General features: G+C 41.1%; 1 protein-coding gene across 1 annotated transcript in view; it reads left to right on the forward strand.

Moving 5' to 3' along the window:
- Positions 1–18,277, forward strand: part of COPG2 (COPI coat complex subunit gamma 2) — a 572,624-nt gene that overhangs the window by 966 nt on the left and 553,381 nt on the right. Inside the window, exons 2-4 of the mRNA XM_049894309.1 lie at positions 299–351; positions 909–989; positions 3,488–3,559. Coding sequence (XP_049750266.1) covers positions 299–351; positions 909–989; positions 3,488–3,559 — 206 coding nt within the window. The remainder of the gene's footprint in view (positions 1–298; positions 352–908; positions 990–3,487; positions 3,560–18,277) is intronic.

Consider the following 18,277-nt stretch of genomic DNA (forward strand, 5'->3'; position numbering starts at 1 on the left):
TGGCAGATAGTCATAATATTCTTGTACAAAGAGGGCAAGCAAAGAAGACATTCTCATTTCAGGCAGGGTTCCAGCCAAAGAGAAGTCCGAGATCTTCCAGGATAGCAACGACAGAGATAGTGCCAGAATGAAAATACTTTCATTCCATTTACATGCATATTAGTAATGATTATCACTGTGATATCCAAGTGGTCACCTCACTTTAGTGAGATTTCCCAAGCATTCAGTGCCCTTCTGGTGGAAGTAAATACGCTTATGCAGAACAGCTATTACAGATGTCTTTTGTTTTATCATATAGGGAGTGGCTCCAACCCTTTTCAGCATCTGGAGAAGAGTGCTGTCTTACAGGAGGTATGGCTTGCAAGTACATCGTGCTCCTTTCTTTTCTATTTTGTTTTAGAATGGCGGGCAGAGAACCCCTGGGATGCTACAATTGGGGCATCCAAAATGAGACATGAATGTAACTGAGTTCAGAGAATGTAGACTTGAGAGGAAAGGAAGAGGGGTTACTTGCCATGGGAGAGTTTAGAGCTTTTAGAAATGTAAAGACACACAGACTCTGCTACATGCTGGGAATTTTAAATGTCAGAAGACGTGTTTGGTGTGAGGTTATTGAAGGAAGTTATAGATATTAAGCTCCCTGTGTTTATATGATGCAGTAAATATTGTGATTTGTGGTAAATATTGTGATTCTTATTTACCAGATAAAGTTCAGAAAGTTGAAGTATTAGATTTAATGGAATGGGTTGCAAAGTACAGAATGGAAGATCAAGGCTACGTCTAATAATTTCTTGTATTCTATGATACATTGAAGACTAATGTTTTTGGATATTGTGATTAAAAGTTGGTTTGCTGTCATCTGTGATAGAAAATGTAGAAAATATACTATATTTTTTTTTTTTTTATAGGCTCGTATATTCAATGAAACTCCCATCAATCCAAGAAGATGTTTGCATATTCTTACCAAGATTCTTTACTTACTGAACCAGGTAAATTATTTTTAGTTTTTCTCAGGTTTGTGTCCTGGAGTAGAAATACATAGCATGGAGTGAAGTACTTTCTGGAAAGTACTTATCTATTTCTCTAAAATATTTAACATAATAACATGTAAAACTTCTTGAGGACAGGAATTATAACATATAGTTATTTTGTGTTCATGAGATACTAAACCAGCTGACCACATGGTAGATTCTCAATAAATACCTATTGATTTGAGTTTAACAACAACAGCAACAGCAAAAAACCAAACCCGTTCCTGTCGAGTCAATTCTGACTCATAGCAACCCTATAGGACAGAGTAGAACTACCTCATGGGGTTTTTAAGGTTGTAATCTTTACAGAAGCAGACTATCACATCTTTCTCCCATGGAGTGGCTTGTGGATTCAACCTGCCAGCCTTTCAGCTAGCAGCTAAATGCTTAACCAGTATGCCACTTTGAGTTTAACAGGTACTAGTTAATGTTAGTATAAATGTTTACATTCGTTCAGAGATCTTTATATCTCTCCAAAAATACAATGCAAAATCTCAGGCAAATTCCAGGTAGATATTTTACCTTTCTTGGGGAAGGCGGGCAAACCCTGGAGGCACAGTGGTTAAGAGCTATGGCTGCTAACCAAGAGGTCGGCCATTCGAAGCCACCAGGCACTCCTTGGAAACCCTATGGGGCAGTTCTATTGTGTCCTACAGGGTCGCTGTGAGTCAGAATCGACACTATGGCAATGGGTTTTGGGAAGGTGGACGGGTAGGATAGATCATCAAAACAAAACAAAACAAACCCATTGACATCGATGACAATGGGTTTGATTTATTTACTTATTTTTTGTATGTATATACACCCCCCCCCCCCGTTTCCATTTGGTGCTGAGTAAGAAGACTGGTTTCCAATTTGAATTCCATGTGAATATTTTATCATTACTCTGTTTCTTGACTGAGAACCTTATCCATAGATTTAATAGTTTTTGTTGTTTGCAAATGGAGGTTGAGCAGTAAGCACACACTTTTTAAATAAAATGTATCTGTTCACTAACATTTTAGTCTGTATGTCAGGGTATTCACAGCAAAGGCAGTTTTATGTAACTTTTTATAGTACACATTGTGTCCAAGATGGCTGGATCTCTTACATAAGCAGAGTTTTGGATAGTTGAAGTGGGTTCAGAGCAGCATATACTTTTAATTGGGCCTTGTTTCTTTAATGGGGCAACTTATGTTGAAACTTTTAGTTATCGTGATTAGGACATTAACAAGCACAGTCTGAACTGTAAATACAGTTAACGACATAAACAGGTTTGGGAACCTTAGTTTTATCTCTTTGCCTAGTTCTTGGCATAGATCCTGACAGAATAATACTTTTGCATTTTTACCAGAGGTGACATATGCATATGTTCTCTGAGTTTTAGGTCAGAACATAGGGACTTATGGGTTAGCAATATGGCTGAGAAGTACATGGGCTTGTAGGTGTTCAGTAAATATTGATGGAAAAGAGAGAGGAAGACCTCTTGCTGGTGAACAAGTTGGATACTCTCATTTAAGAAATCATAAACTGCCTTTCATCCAAAACTCTTCAGGTTTTTCATCAAAATTTAATCTTATACCCATGACAGAGAGACTGAGGACTAGTTAAATTTTTTGTGCAATCTGAGGCTCTGAAAAGTTCTTGAGCCAGCGTATCATACATGATTGCTTTTAATGAAGAAATTACATAACGAAAGGGTAATATTTCAAGGAGCCTGTGATCCACAATGTTTCGAACATTAGTGGAATCGGTTATCCATGACCTTGCTGCTCGGACAGTGTGGTTCCCAGACGAGCAGCATCTGCATCACTGGGAGCCTGTTAGAAATGCAGAGTGTCAGACTTCACCGCAGGGCTGCTGAATCAGAGTCTGCGTTTTGTCAATGATTCGTTATACACATTAACGTTTGTGAAACTCTCATCCAAGGCATGCTATTAGGGCCTCTAGCCAGTAGTTTGAGATCTATTAACAGCTCTTTAATCCTTACTCTGTATGTGACTAAGTTGGCTTTCATTGGTCCCCTTTGCCACGTTTGCTGGGATTCCTAAAATATAATTCTTTTCAGTTTGATATTTATTATGCTCCCATGATATGTCAGGCCTCGTGCTGAGGAATGGAGCATAGAAATGTGTAAAGTCCGATTTCTGCTCTTACGCAGTGTAACAGTAACGTCCTTTCTAATTACAAACTCTATTCACTGTCATTTTCTACCTCCTGGTAAATCAGTTATTTAGGGAAACTAGAACAGTTCTTGCTAAAGAGCTTTTATAGCATGTTGTGCGATATTGAATTATTTTAAATAAAGAGTGGATAAATGTCCATGTGAGTTTATAAATTGAAAGTCAGAAAAATATTGAAGAGGCAGAATGTTTACAAAGAGCATTTTTCTTGAGTTTTAAAAAATGTTTGCAGAGATAGATTGAAGAGAAAACCCTCAAAATGCTTTAAGTTTTAAAACTTGTTTTGAATTTTAGGGTGAACATTTTGGAACTACTGAGGCCACAGAAGCCTTCTTTGCAATGACTCGATTATTTCAATCTAATGATGTAAGTGTTTTTTATTCTTTTAGGCTGAAAAAGCTCTTTTGTTTTTGGGAAAGGTATCTTGAAATGCTCAAAAGTTGCTTAAAAGTTGTTTATCTTCATAAAGCTTAAAAATGCTCATTAGAGGACATGTGAAAATGAAAGGATAAAGCTCTTCACCCATAGATCTACCATCTGGTCACAGAAACTGATAATATCTAGTTTCTGGTGTGAGACTGCAGAGGTGGGCGTGGCTGTGGTATCTGTAAGTTCTTAGTCAAGTTTCTGGTGGGCCTGGGGTTGCAGTTGGCCTGTGGGGCTGGCAGTTGAGAAGAGCTGGGTGGGGACTGGGGAAGAGGACATGGAATGGGGAGGAAGAAGAGTGAGGATAAACTGAAACCTGCCAGCACCTTGCGCTGTCTCTCATAATCATTAGCCACCCTGGCTTTTAGAACATAATGGCTGCTGCTTTACCTCTGTCTTCTAAATGTCACACAGATCTCTCTTTTGGCCAACTCTAACTCAGAATCATACAAGGAAGGGGATTCTGGAAAACATTGTTTCAGCTTAGCCAAAGTGAAATAGTTCAAAACTATTCCAGTCCATTTATCCACTTGACATCCATGGACATTGCTTTTAACCACATTTAACTTCCAAATAAAGACAGTAGCAAAATCACGCTTCCCCGTGTCATGATGCCACTCTCCTTGTCAAACCAAAACCATGCAAACCCTCTTCCCCCAAAGAGGATACAAAGTTTTATCCATTTTTAGATGATGTTCATTCTTCTAGCTGAGCCACATTTCTCTCTTTCTTATCCCTTAAGTACCGATGTGTAAGGTTAACTACTATTGACACATATTAGGTTGTAGGTCAACAGAAGAAGAAGAGAAAGAAAGGAAAATAATTGTTGAACATACAAATATAATTGTGTCAACTTAGGTAGAAATACTGAACTATCTATCATTTCTGTAATGATCATTTGGTCATCGATGGTATTTATAAATTCCTTTGTTCACTACCTATTCCATATTCCCCTTTCTGTCAGCAAGCATCTCAGCAAGTTCCTTGCCTGGTAAGGCAACCCAAACTTTTATTTTTGAGTGGTCTGGGCCATTAGCAGGCCTGCCTGTTTTAGGTTTTCCACTACTCAATTATAGTTTTCCATTAATTATTTTTGTAGGAAATGGGAAGACAAAGTGGTGTTCCAGAGGGTCTCCTGTATTCCAGAATACTCTTCCTTACCCCTGTTGTATAATAACATCCAAGTTTGCCTTTGTTAATCAGATCAGCCATCCCAGCCAAAACAACAGTCCCCTTCTCTGCCTCTTGGCTCACTGGTATGAGGAGCCCAAAGTGGGAGCCTCAGTTTCCAGTTTAGTGAAAATACTGCCCTGTCCCCTTGTGGACATATGGGCATTCCTACCTCAGGAGCCAAGACCATTAGCAGAGAAGGGACACTGCTGGTCTATCATTAGGTATAGTAGTGAGAGGAGCCGCTCCTGTTGCGACCCTCGATTCCTGGACCCGTGAATTCTGGTGTTGGGAGAAACAGCACCGTATGTTGGTTGCTGATTTAGAATATATGCACTACTACCCTCAACTCTGCAAAGTATTGTCACCCAGCTGGCATTTACTGTAACTGAGTTTTTAAAAGGTGATTCCACTGTTCTAACAGGCTACCTTTTTTAAGAGTCATGGGAATCGTGAGTTTATTGTTGTAATTCACTTGCCGTAAAGTGCGTTCCTTGGTTAGAAGAATACAATGTGGAATACCATGCTGGTGAAAAAAGCATTTTGTAATTCCGTGGATAGCAGTTTTGGCAGGAATATTTAGGGCAGAGAAGGCAAATCTGTATTCAGACTAAGTATTCTGGTGAGACCAAAGTGTTGTCCCCTCCATCATAAAAGTAGTCTGGTCCAATATAATCATCCTGCTACCAGGTGGCTGGCTGATCCTCTCAGAAATTGTCTATGTTGGAGGCTTAGTATTGTTGTGTTTTTTTTTTTTTTTTTGCTGCTGACAAGTTAGGCATTCAGCAGTGACTATAGCTAGATCAGCCTCAGTGAGTGGAAGTCCATGTTGCTGAGTCCGTATATAACCTCCATCTCTTCTACTGTAGCCACTTTGTTTATGAGCTCATTTGGACACAGACAGGAGTGGTTGGGGAAACCAGCTGACTGGCATACATAGACTAGGTCATCTTGTCCACCTGCTCTTTGGTGAGAATTCACATGCGACATTAATACCTGTGCCCATTCAGAAAGGTCTGTTCATGTGCGCTCTGGATTCTGGGTGGTGGCCCCTCAGCCCTGGGCTTCAGCTCCACCTTCCAGGCCCACTGGGAAGGCAGCTCTGCTCGCTTGGTTTTGGGCAGCCCCATTCTTCTATTCCATCTGAGTGGCAACCCCATCCACTCAGACCAGCAAGCCTGGTTCTTCTGCCCCCTGGGCATAGCAGCTCTGCCCCCTCAGCTTTGAGCAGCAGCACCGTCCCCCAGCACTCATGAGGGGCAGTGCCATACTCCAGAATTGAGTTGGTGAAGATCTGACTCTTAAACCTAGGAAACTGTGACTCTATCCCTTTGAAACTGATGCAGCCCTGCTTCCTGGGCTCCTTTTAATAGTTCTGCTGATCTCAGAGCTGCTCCAGGGATGGTTCTTTTCTTGGAGGACAATAGATACAGCTCCTTTGGGCTGTTTGTTTCCTGCCTGTAGGATTCCAAGAAGCAGACAGCTTTCTTTCCTTTCATCCTTTCTCTGTCCCCATCAGACTAAGCTGATGGTTTTTCTGCCTTGGTAGGTGGTTACAGCCATCAGTCATGGGCTTAATCTCTTTAACAGAAGAATGTGTAGCCACCTCCTTGGTAAACTTCTAAGACACATGTTCTTAGTTTATACAGTAGAATTTTCTAAATCTTTAAGTTTTGTTTTCCTTTTGTACAGTTCATTTTTAAGTTCATCTCTTTCCTCTCATATTTACTGCAAGCGACAAGGAGAAACCACCTCACCCCTTTAAGATTGTGCTTAGAAATCTCCTCAGCCAGATATCCAAGTCTGTCACTTACAAGTTCTACCTCCTTCCAAACATTGAACATAATTCAGACAAGTTCTTTGCCACTGCATAAAAAGCATTTACCCTTGCATTGTCCAATCACACATTCATCATTGCAGAACGAACTAGTTTCTTATTAAAGAGTACACGTATTGTTTTATGACAGTGGTTAACAACCCTGCCACATGTCAACACTCTGTCTCCTCAACCTTGGGCTTCCTTTAACCGGCTTTCCTGTCCCCTCCTCCCTTCCAGTCCTTGCCCCAGGGCTGGTGTGCCCCTTTAGTCTTGTTTTGTGCTATGGGACTCTCCAATCTTTGGCTGTAGGGTCGCTATGAGTTGCCATTAACTTAAGGACAATGGCTTTGGTTTTTGGTTAATCTTTGACTGAAGGGTGAACCTCAGGAGTGGACATCATTACTGAGATGAAAGGGTGTCTGAGGGCCATACTCTCAGGGTTTCTCCAGTCTTTGTCAGGCCAGCAAGTCTGGTCTTTCTTTCTGAGTTGGAATTTTGCTCTACATTTTTCCCCAGCTCTGTCCGGAACCCTCAATTGTGATCACTGTCAGAGCAGTCATTGGTGGTAGCGGGGCACCATCTAGTTGTACTGGACTCAATCTCGTGGAGGTGGTGGTAGATGTGGTCCATTAGTCCTTTGGACTAATCTTTCCCTTGTATCTTTACTTTTCTTCATTCTTCTTGCTCCTGAAGGGGTGTGACCAATGGAGTATCCTAGATGGCTGCTGACAGCCTTTTAAGACCCCAGACGCTACTCACCAAAGTAGAACGTAGAACATATTCTTTATAAACTATGTTATGCCAATGGAGCCAAGATGTTCCCTGAGACCATGGTCCCCACAGCCCTCAGCCCAACAATTCGGTCCCTCAGGGAGTTTGGATGTATCTGTGGAGCTTCTGTGACCTTGCCTTGTAAAAGTTGTGCTGGCTTCCTCAGAGTTGTGTACTGCTTGTCCTTCACCAGAGTTACCAATTATCTATCATCTATTTAGTGTTTTTTTATCCTTATTCCTCCCCACCCTCATAACCATCAAAGGTTGTTTCTTTTTGTGTGTAAACCTTTACACGAGTTTTTACAGTAGTGATCTCGTACAATATTCGTCCTTTTGTGATTGACTTATTTCACTCAGCGTAATGCCCTCCAGATTCATCTGTGTTAGGAGATGCTTCATGGATTCATCGTTGTTCTTTATTGTTACGTAATACTCCACTGTGTGTATGTACCACAGTTTGTTTATCTATTCATCTGTTGTTGGGCATCTAGGTTGTTTCTGTCTTTTTGCTATTGTGAACAATGTTCCAGTGAACATGGGTGTGCATATGTCTATTCGTGTGATGACTCTTATTTATCTAAGACATATTCTTAGCAGTGGGATTCCTGGATTGTATTTCTGTTCTTAGATTTCTAAGGAAGTGCTGTATCGTCTTCCAAAATGGTTGTATCATTTTGCATTCCCACCAGCAGTGCATAAGAGTTCCAATCTCCCCACAGCCTCTCCAACATTTGTTATTGCCTGTTTTGTTGATTTGTGCCAGTAATGTGGGGGTGAGATGGTATCTCATTGTGGTTTTGATTTGCATTTCTCTAATGGCCAGTGATCCAGAGCATTTCCTCATGTGTCTTTTGGCCACTTAAATGTCTTATATGGTAAAGCGTCTGTTCATTTCCTTTGCCCATTTTTTAATTGGATTATTTTTGATGTAGAAGTGTTGGATTTTCCTGTAGATTTTAGAGATTAGACTTTTATCTGATTTGTAATAGCCAAAAATTTTTTTCCCAGTTTGTAGGTTGTCTTTTTATTCTTTTGGTAAAGTCTTTTGATAAGCGTGTTTAATTTTTAGAAGATCCCGGTGATCTTATTTTTTCTCCTATGAACTTCATAGTTTTTGGCTTTATATTTAGGTCCTTTATTCCATTTTGGGAAACCCTGGTGGTGTAGTGGTTAAGTGCTATGGCTGCTAACCAAGAGGTCGGCAGTTCAAATCCGCCAGGTGCTTCTTGGAAACTCTATCGGGCAGTTCTACTCTGTGAATTAGTTTTTGTATAGGGTGTGAGGTATGGATCCTGTTTCCTTTTTTGGAGTTGGACATCCAATTTTGCCAGCACCATTTGTCAAAAAGACTGTCTTTTCCCCATGTGATGGACTTTGGGCCTTTGTTGAAGATCAGGTGACCATCCAAAACCAAAAAACCAAACCCGCTACCGTCGAGTCGATTCCAACTCATAGTGACCCTATAGGACAGAGTAGAACTGCCTGATAGAGTTTCCAGGGAGTGCATGGCAGATTCGAACTGCCGATCTCTTGGTTAGCAGCTGTAGCACTTAAAAACTATGACACCAGGGTTTCCAAAGGTGGTTGGATTTACATCTGGGTTCTCAATTCTGTTCCATTGGTCAATGTATCTGTGGTCGTACCAGTACCAGGCTGTTCTGACTACCAAAGCTGTATAGCAGGTTCTGATGTCAGGTAGTGTGAGTCCTCCTACTTTATTCTACTTCTTCAGTAGTGCTCTACTTATCCAGGACTTCTTCTCGTCCCATATAAAGTTAATGATAATTTTTTCCATGTCTTTATAGAGTGTTGTTGATATTTGGATCAGGATTGCATTGTATTTATGAATTGTGTTGGGTAGAATTGTCACTTTCACAGTGTTGCATCTACTTGTCCATGAGCATGGTATATTTTTCCATTTATGTAGACCTCTTTTGGTTTCTTGCAGTATTGTAGCTTTCTCTGTATAGGTCTTTTATGTCCCTGATTAGATTTATTCCTAAGTACTTAATTTTTTTTAGAGACTATGATAAATGGTATTATTTTCCTGATTTCCTTTTCATCGTTGTCTTTATTGGTGTATAGGAATCCAACTGATTTTTTTTTTTATTAACTTTTATTAAGCTTCAAGTGAACATTTACAAATCCAATCAGTCTGTCACATATAAGTTTACATACATCTTACTCCGTACTCCCACTTGCTCTCCCCCTATTGAGTCAGCCCTTTCAGTCTCTCCTTTTGTGACAATTTTGCCAGCTTCCCTCTCTCTCTATCCTCCCATCCCCCCTCCAGACAAGAGTTGCCAACACACTCTCAAGTGACCACCTGATATAATTAGCTCACTCTTCATCAGCATCTCTCTCCCACCCGCTGACCAGTCCCTTTCATGTCTGATGAGTTGTCTTCGGGGATGGTTCCCGTCCTGTGTCAACAGAAGGTCTGGGGACCGTGACCACCGGGATTCCTCTAGTCTCAGTCAGACCATTAAGTATGGTCTTTTTATGAGAATTTGGGGTCTGCATCCCACTGATCTCCCGCTCCCTCAGGAGTTCTCTGTTGTGGTCCCTGTCAGGGCAGTCATCTATTGTGGCCGGGCCCCAACTAGTTCTTCTGGTCTCAGAATGATGTAGGTCTCTGGTTCATGTGGCCCTTTCTGTCTCTTGGGCTCTTAGTTATCGTGTGACCTTGGTGTTCTTCATTTTCCTTTGCTCCAGGTGGGTTGAGACCAATTGATGCATCTTAGATGGCCGCTTGTTAGCATTTAAGACCCCAGATGCCACATTTCAAAGTGGAGTGCAGAATGTTTTCATACTAGAATTATTTTGCCAATTGATTTAGAAGTCCCCTCAAACCATGTTCCCCAGACCCCCGCCCCTGCTCCGCTGACCTTTGAAGCATTCATTTTATCCCAGAAACTTCTTTGCTTTTGGTCCAGTCCAATTGAGCTGACCTTCCATGTATTGAGTGTTGTCTTTCCCTTCACCTAAAGCAGTTCTTATCTACTGATTAATCAATAAAAAACCCTCTCCCTCCCTCCCTCTCTTCCCCCTTCATAACCACAAAAGTATGTGTTCTCAGTTTTTACTATTTCTCAAGATCTTATAATAGTGGTCTTATGCAATATTTGTCCTTTTGCCTCTGACTAATTTCGCTCAGCATAATACCTTCCAGGTTCCTCCATGTTATGAGATGTTTCAGAGATTCGTCACTGTTCTTTATCGATGCGTAGTATTCCATTGTGTGAATATACCACAATTTATTTACCCGTTCATCCGCCGATGGACACCTTGGTTGCTTCCAGCTTTTTGCTATTGTAAGCAGAGCTGCAATAAACATGGGTGTGCATATATCTGTTTGTGTGAAGGCTCTTGTATCTCTAGGGTATATTCCGAGGAGTGGGATTTCTGGGTTGTATGGTAGTTCTAACTGTTTAAGATAACGCCAGATAGATTTCCAAAGTGGTTGTACCATTTTACATTCCCACCAGCAGTGTATAAGAGTTCTAATCTCTCCGCAGCCTCTCCAACATTTATTATTTTGTGTTTTTTGGATTAATGCCAGCCTTGTTGGAGTGAGATGGAATCTCATCGTAGTTTTAATTTGCATTTCTCTAACGGCTAATGATCGAGAGCATTTTCTCACGTATCTGTTAGCTGCCTGAATATCTTCTTTAGTGAAGTGCGTGTTCATATCCTTTGCCCACTTCTTGATTGGGTTGTTTGCCTTTTTGTGGTTGAGTTTTAACAGAATCATATAGATTTTAGAGATCAGGCGCTGGTTGGAGATGTCATAGCTGAAAATTCTTTCCCAGTCTGTAGGTGGTCTTTTTACTCTTTTGGTGAAGTCTTTAGATGAGCATAGGTGTTTGATTTTTAGGAGCTCCCAGTTATCGGGTTTCTGTTCATCATTTTTGGTAATGTTTTGTATTCTGTTTATGCCTTGTATTAGGGCTCCTAGGGGTGTCCCTATTTTTTCTTCCATGACCTTTATCTTTTTAGTCTTTATGTTTAGGTCTTTGATCCACTTGGAGTTAGTTTTTGTGCATGGTGTGAGGTATGGGTCCTGTTTCATTCTTTTGCAAATGGATATCCAGTTATGCCAGCACCATTTGTTAAAAAGGCTATCTTTTCCCCAATTAATTGACACTGGTCCTTTGTCAAATATCAGCTGCTCATACGTGGATGGATTTATATCTGGGTTCTCAATTCTGTTCCATTGGTCTATGTACCTGTTGTTGTACCAGTACCAGGCTGTTTTGACTACTGTGGCTGTATAATGGGTTCTGAAATCAGGTAGAGTGAGGCCTCCCACTTTCTTCTTCTTTTTCAGTAATGCTTTGCTTATCCGGGGCTTCTTTCCCTTGCATATGAAATTGGTGATTTGTTTCTCTATCCCTTTAAAATATGACATTGGAATTTGGATCGGAAGTGCATTATATGTATAGATGGCTTTTGGTAGAATAGACATTTTTACTATGTTAAGTCTTCCTATCCATGAGCAAGGTATGTTTTTCCACTTAAGTATGTCCTTTTGAATTTCTTGTAGTAGAGCTTTGTAGTTTTCTTTGTATAGGTCTTTTACATCCTTGGTAAGATTTATTCCTAAGTATTTTATCTTCTTGGGGGCTACTGTGAATGGTATTGATTTGGTTATTTCCTCTTTGGTGTTCTTTTTGTTGATGTAGAGGAATCCAAGTGATTTTTGTATGTTTATTTTATAACCTGAGACTCTGCCAAACTCTTCTATTAGTTTCAGTAGTTTTCTGGAGGATTTCTTAGGGTTTTCTGTGTATAAGATCGTGTCATCTGCAAATAGTGGTAACTTTACTTCTTCCTTGCCAATCCGGATGCCCTTTATTTCTTTGTCTAGCCTAATTGCCCTGGCTAGGACTTCAAGTACGATGTTGAATAAGAGCGGTGATAAAGGGCATCCTTGTCTGGTTCCCGTTCTCAAGGGAAATGCTTTCAGGTTCTCTCCATTTAGAGTGATATTGGCTGTTGGCTTTGCATAGATGCCCTTTATTATGTTGAGGAATTTTCCTTCAATTCCTATTTTGGTAAGAGTTTTTATCATAAATGGGTGTTGGACTTTGTCAAATGCCTTTTCTGCATCAATTGATAAGATCATGTGGTTTTTATCTTTTGTTTTATTTATGTGATAGGTTACGTTAATGGTTTTTCTAATATTAAACCAGCCTTGCATACCTGGTATAAATCCCACTTGATCATGGTCAATTATTTTTTTGATGTGTTGTTGGATTCTATTGGCTAGAATTTTGTTGAGGATTTTTGCATCAATGTTCATGAGGGATATAGGTCTATAATTTTCTTTTTTTGTAATGTCTTTACCTGGTTTTGGTATCAGGGAGATAGTGGCTTCATAGAATGAGTTGGGTAGTATTCCGTCATTTTCTATGCTTTGAAATACCTTCAGTAGTAGTGGTGTTAACGCTTCTCTGAAAGTTTGGTAGAACTCTGCAGTGAAGCCGTCCGGGCCAGGGCTTTTTTTTGTTGGAAGTTTTTTGATTACCGTTTCAATCTCTTTTTTTGTTATGGGTCTATTTAGTTGTTCTACTTCTGAATGTGTTAGTTTAGGTAGGTAGTGTTTTTCCAAGAATTCATCCATTTCTTCTAGGTTTTCAAATTTGTTAGAGTACAATTTTTCATAATAATCTGAAATGATGCTTTTAATTTCATTTGGTTCTGTTGTGATGTGGTCCTTCTCGTTTCTTATTCGGGTTATTTGTTTCCTGTATTTCTTTAGTCAGTCTAGCCAATGGTTTATCAATTTTGTTAATTTTTTCAAAGAACCAGCTTTTGGCTTTGTTAATTCTTTCAATTGTTTTTCTGTTCTCTAATTCATTTAGTTCAGCACTAATTTTTATTATTTGTTTTCTTCTGGTGCCTGATGGGTTCTTTTGTTGCTCACTTTCTATTTGTTCGAGTTGTAGGAACAGTTCTCTGCTTTTGGCTCTTTCTTCTTTTTGTATGTGTGCATTTATTGATATAAATTGGCCTATGAGCACTGCTTTTGCTGTGTCCCAGAGGTTTTGATAGGAAGTATTTTCATTCTCGTTGCATTCTATGAATTTCCTTATTCCCTCCTTGATGTCTTCTATAACCCAGTCTTTTTTCAGGAGGGTATTGTTCATTTTCCAAGTATTTGATTTCTTTTCCCTAGTTTTTCTGTTATTGATCTCTAGTTTTATTGCCTTGTGGTCTGAGAAGATGCTTTGTAATATTTCGATGTTTTGGACTCTGCAAAGGTTTGTTTTATGACCTAATATGTGGTCTATTCTAGAGAATGTTCCATGTGCGCTAGAAAAAAAAGTATACTTTGCAGCAGTTGGGTGGAGAGTTCTGTATAAGTCACTGAGGTCAAGTTGGTTGATTGTTGTAATTAGGTCTTCCGTGTCTCTATTGAGCTTCTTACTGCGTGTCCTGTCCTTCTCTGAAAGTGGTGTGTTGAAGTCTCCTACTGTAATTGTGGAGGTGTCTATCTCACTTTTCAATTCTGTTAAAATTTGATTTATGTATCTTGCAGCCCTGTCATTTGGTGTGTAAATATTTAATATGGTTATGTCTTCCTGATCAATTGTCCCTTTTATCATTATATAGTGTCCTTCTTTATCCTTTGTGGTGGATTTAAGTCTAAAGTCTATTTTGTCAGAAATTAATATTGTTACTCTTCTTTTTTGCTTATTGTTTGCTTGATATATTTTTTTCCATCCTTTGAGTTTTAGTTTGTTTGTGTCTCTAAGTCTAAGGTGTGTCTCTTGTAGGCAGCATATAGATGGATCATGTTTCTTTATCCAGTCTGTGACTGTCTGTCTCTTTATTGGTGCATTTAGTCCATTTACATTCAGCGTAATTATGGATAAAGAAGTTTTTAGTGCTGTCGTTTTGATGCCTTTTCATGTGTGTTGTTGGCAATTTCGTTTTTCCACATACTTTTTTGTACTGAGACGTTTTTCTTAGTAGCTTGTGAGATCCTCATTTTCATAGTGTTTGACTTTATGCTAGTTGAGTCGTTACGTTTTTCTTGGCTTTTATCTTGAGTTATGGAGTTGTTCTACCTTTTTGTGGTTACCTTATTATTTACCCCTATTTTTCTAAGTAAAAACCTAACTTGTATCATTCTATATCGCCTTGTATCACTCTCCATCTGGCAGTTCAATGCCTCCTGTATTTAGTCCCTCTTTTTGATTATTGTGATCTTTTACCTATTGACTTCCATGATTCCCTGTTATGTGTATTATTATTATTATTATTTTTTAATTAATCTTAATTTGTTTTTGTGATTTCCCTGTTTGAGTTGATATCAGGACGTTCTGTTTTGTGATCTTGTATTGTGCTGGTATCTGATATTATTGGTTTTCTGACCAAACAATGTCCTTTAGTATTTCTTGTAGGTTTGGTTTGGTTTTTGCAAATTCTCTAAGCTTGTGTTTATCTGTAAATATCTTAATTTCGCCTTCATATTTCAGAGAGAGTTTTGCTGGATATATGATCCTTGGCTGGCAGTTTTTCTCCTTCAGTGCTCTGTATATTTCGTCCCATTCCTTTCTTGCCTGCGTGGTTTCTGCTGAGTAGTCTGAACTTATTCTTATTGATTCTCCCTTGAAGGAAACCTTTCTTTTCTCCCTGTCTGCTTTTAAAATTTTCTGTTTATCTTTGGTTTTGGCGAGTTTGATGGTAATATGTCTTGGTGTTTTTCTTTTTGGATCAATCTTAAATGGGGTTCGATGATCATCTTGGATAGATATCCTTTCGTCTTTCATGATGTCAGGGAAGTTTTGTGTCAGGAGTTCTTCAACTATTTTCTCTGTGTTTTCTGTCTCCCTCCCTGTTCTGGGACTCTAATCACCCGCAGGTTATCCTTCTTGATAGAGTCCCACATGATTCTTAGGGTTTCTTCATTTTTTTAAATCCTTTTATCTGATTTTTTTTCAGCTATGTTGGTGTTGATTCCCTGGTCCTCCAGATGTCCCAGTCTGCATTCTAATTGCTCGAGTCTGCACCTCCGACTTCCTATTGTGTTGTCTAATTCTGTAATTTTATTGTTAATCTTTTGGATTTCTACATGCTGTCTCTCTATGGATTCTTGCAACTTATTAATTTTTCCACTATGTTCTTGAATAATCTTTTTGAGTTCTTCAGCAGTTTTATCAGTGTGTTCCTTGGCTTTTTCTGCAGTTTGCCTTATTTCGTTTGTGATGTCTTGAAGCATTCTGTAAATTAGTTTTTTATATTCTGTATCTGATAATTCCAGGATTGTATCTTCATTTGGGAAAGATTTTGATTCTTTTGTTTGGGAGGTTGGAGAAGCTGTCATGGTCTGCTTCTTTATGTGGTTTGATATGGACTGCTGTCTCCGAGCCATCACTGGGAAACTAGTTTTTCCAGAAAATCCGCTAAAAAAAAAATGCAGTCAGATCCCTATCAGAGTTCTCCCTCTGGCTCAGGCTATTCGGATGTTAATGAAGCCGCCTGGGGAGGGTGGGGGAGGGATCAGAGAGATAGGAGAGTAGCACCTCAGAATATAGCCAGAGTTGCTTGTCTTGCTTGGAATGACTATTATATCTGAGATTTCCACGGGGCACGTCGCCTGTGTGTGCTGGCTGTGTGGAGATTGCCCCCGGGGGGTCTGGCCCACTGGAGTCACGGTCAGATCCTCCCCGGCAGCTCCACGCCCAATGTCAAGGTTGCCCTACTGGGACGGTGCCCTCCCAACTCCAGTATCAGTCGCTGCCTCCCGGGGACTCCCTGTCCCGCCAGCCACGTCGCTGCTCCGCCTCCGCGAACCAGCTGGGCCCCCCACCCCCGGTCAGCTCAGGCGAGCGGAGCAGCTCCCCGAGCCTGCACCGCGACTGCGCATCTAGGCTGGGACGCCGCTCTCCCCGCTCCACGACCAGTCACTGCCCCGCGGGGACCTCCCCCACCGGCCGCGTCGCCATGCCGTCCGCGCGAACCCGCTGGGCCCCCCCGGGGGTAGTGCAGGGGGGTGAAGCAGCTCTCCACGCCTGCGCTCAGTCAAAATTCCGGCGGGACGGTTCCCCGGCTGGGACGCCGTTCTCCCCGCTCCAAGACCCGTCACTGTCTCCCGGGGGCTTCTCCCACCAGCTACATTGCCACGCCGCCCGCGCCAACCGGCTGGGCCCCCCACCGGGGTCAGTTCAGGTGGGTGGAGCTGCTCCCCGCGCTTATGCTGTGCCCGCGGCCCGCCAAAATCCCGGCGGGACGGTTCCCCGGCTGGGACGCTGCTCTCCCCGCTCCAAGACCAGTCACTGCCTCCCGGGGACTTCTCCCACCGGCTGCGCCGCCACGCCGCCTGCGCGAAATAGCTGGGCCCCCTCCTGGAATGAGTTCGGGGGTCAGGGCTGGGCCCCTTGTTTGTGCCGTCTGCCCCCCTGGGCTCTGCCCCAAATCGGGAGCCGAAGGTCACCTGACTGGTACGGTGGCTCCAGGCTCTGAAAACAATCGCTGCCTCCCCGTATTTCTTCGTTCTCCGTGTCTAAATCTGTGTTTGTTGTTCAGGGTTCGTAGATTGTTATGTATGTGATCGATTCACTTGTTTTTCCGAGTCTTTGTTGCAAGAGGGATCCGCGGTAGCATTCACCTAGTCCGCCATCTTGGCCTCGCCCCAACTGATTTTTGTATGTTTATCTTGTATCCTGGAACCCTGCTGAATCTTTCTATTAGTTTCAGTAGTTTTCTCGTGGAGTCTTTTGGGTTTTCTGTATATAGTAGCATATCTGCAAATAGGGACAGTTTAACTTTTTCATTACCAATTTGGATGCCCTTTACTTCTTTTCTTGCCTTATTGCTCCAGTTAGGACTTCCAGCACAGTGTTAAATAGGAATGCTGATAAAGGGAATCCTTGTCTTGTTCCTGTTCTTAAGGGAAATATTTTTAGCCTCTCTCCCTTAAGAATGATGTTGGCTGTTGGTTTTGCATAGATGCCCTTTATTATGTTGAGAAATTTCCCTTCTATACCTATTTTATTAAGAGTTTTTTTTTTAAATAAGAAATGGGTGTTGGACTTTGTCAAATGCCTTTTCCACATCGATAGAGATGATCGTGTGACTTTTTCCTTTTATTTATGTGTTGGATTATGTTGATTGATTTTCTAATGTCAAACCATCTTTGCATACCTGGTATAAATCCTAATTGGTCGTGGTGTATTATTTTTTTGATATGCTGCCGAATTCTGTTGGCCAGAATTTTGTTGAGAATTTTTACATCTGTATTCATGAGAGATATTGGTCTGTAATTTTCTTTTTTTGTGGTGTGTTTGCCTGGTTTTGGTATCAGGGTTAAGTAGGCTTCATAGAATGAATTCGGAAGTATTGCTTCTTTCTCTATGCTCTGAAATAGTTCGGGTAGCATTGGTGTAAGCTCTTCCCTGAACGTTAGGTAGAATTCTCCAGTAAAGACATCTAGGCCAGGGCCTTTTTTTTTTTTTTTAATAATTTTTATTGTGCTTTAAGTGAAAGTTTACAATACAAGTCAGTCTTCCACACAGAAGCCCGTATACACCTTGCTACGTACTCCCAATTACTCTCCGCCTAATAAGACAGCCTGCTCTCTCCCTCCACTCTCTCTTTTCGTGTCCATTTTGCCAGCTTCCAACCCCCTCCACCCTCTCACCTCCCCTCCAGGCAGGAGATGCCAACATAGTCTCAAGGGTCCACCTGATCCAAGAAGCTCACTCCTCACCAGCCTCCCTCTCCAACCCATTGTCCAGTCCAATCAATGTCTGAAGAGTTGGCTTCGGGAATGGTTCCTGTCCTGGGCCAACAAAAGGTCTGGAGGCCATGACCACCAGGGTCCTTCTGGTCTCAGTCAGACCATTAAGTCTGGTCTTATGAGAATTTGGGGTCTGCATCCCACTG

The sequence above is a fragment of the Elephas maximus genome, chromosome 8 (assembly GCF_024166365.1).
Source record: "Elephas maximus indicus isolate mEleMax1 chromosome 8, mEleMax1 primary haplotype, whole genome shotgun sequence".
NCBI classification, from domain to species: domain Eukaryota; kingdom Metazoa; phylum Chordata; class Mammalia; order Proboscidea; family Elephantidae; genus Elephas; species Elephas maximus.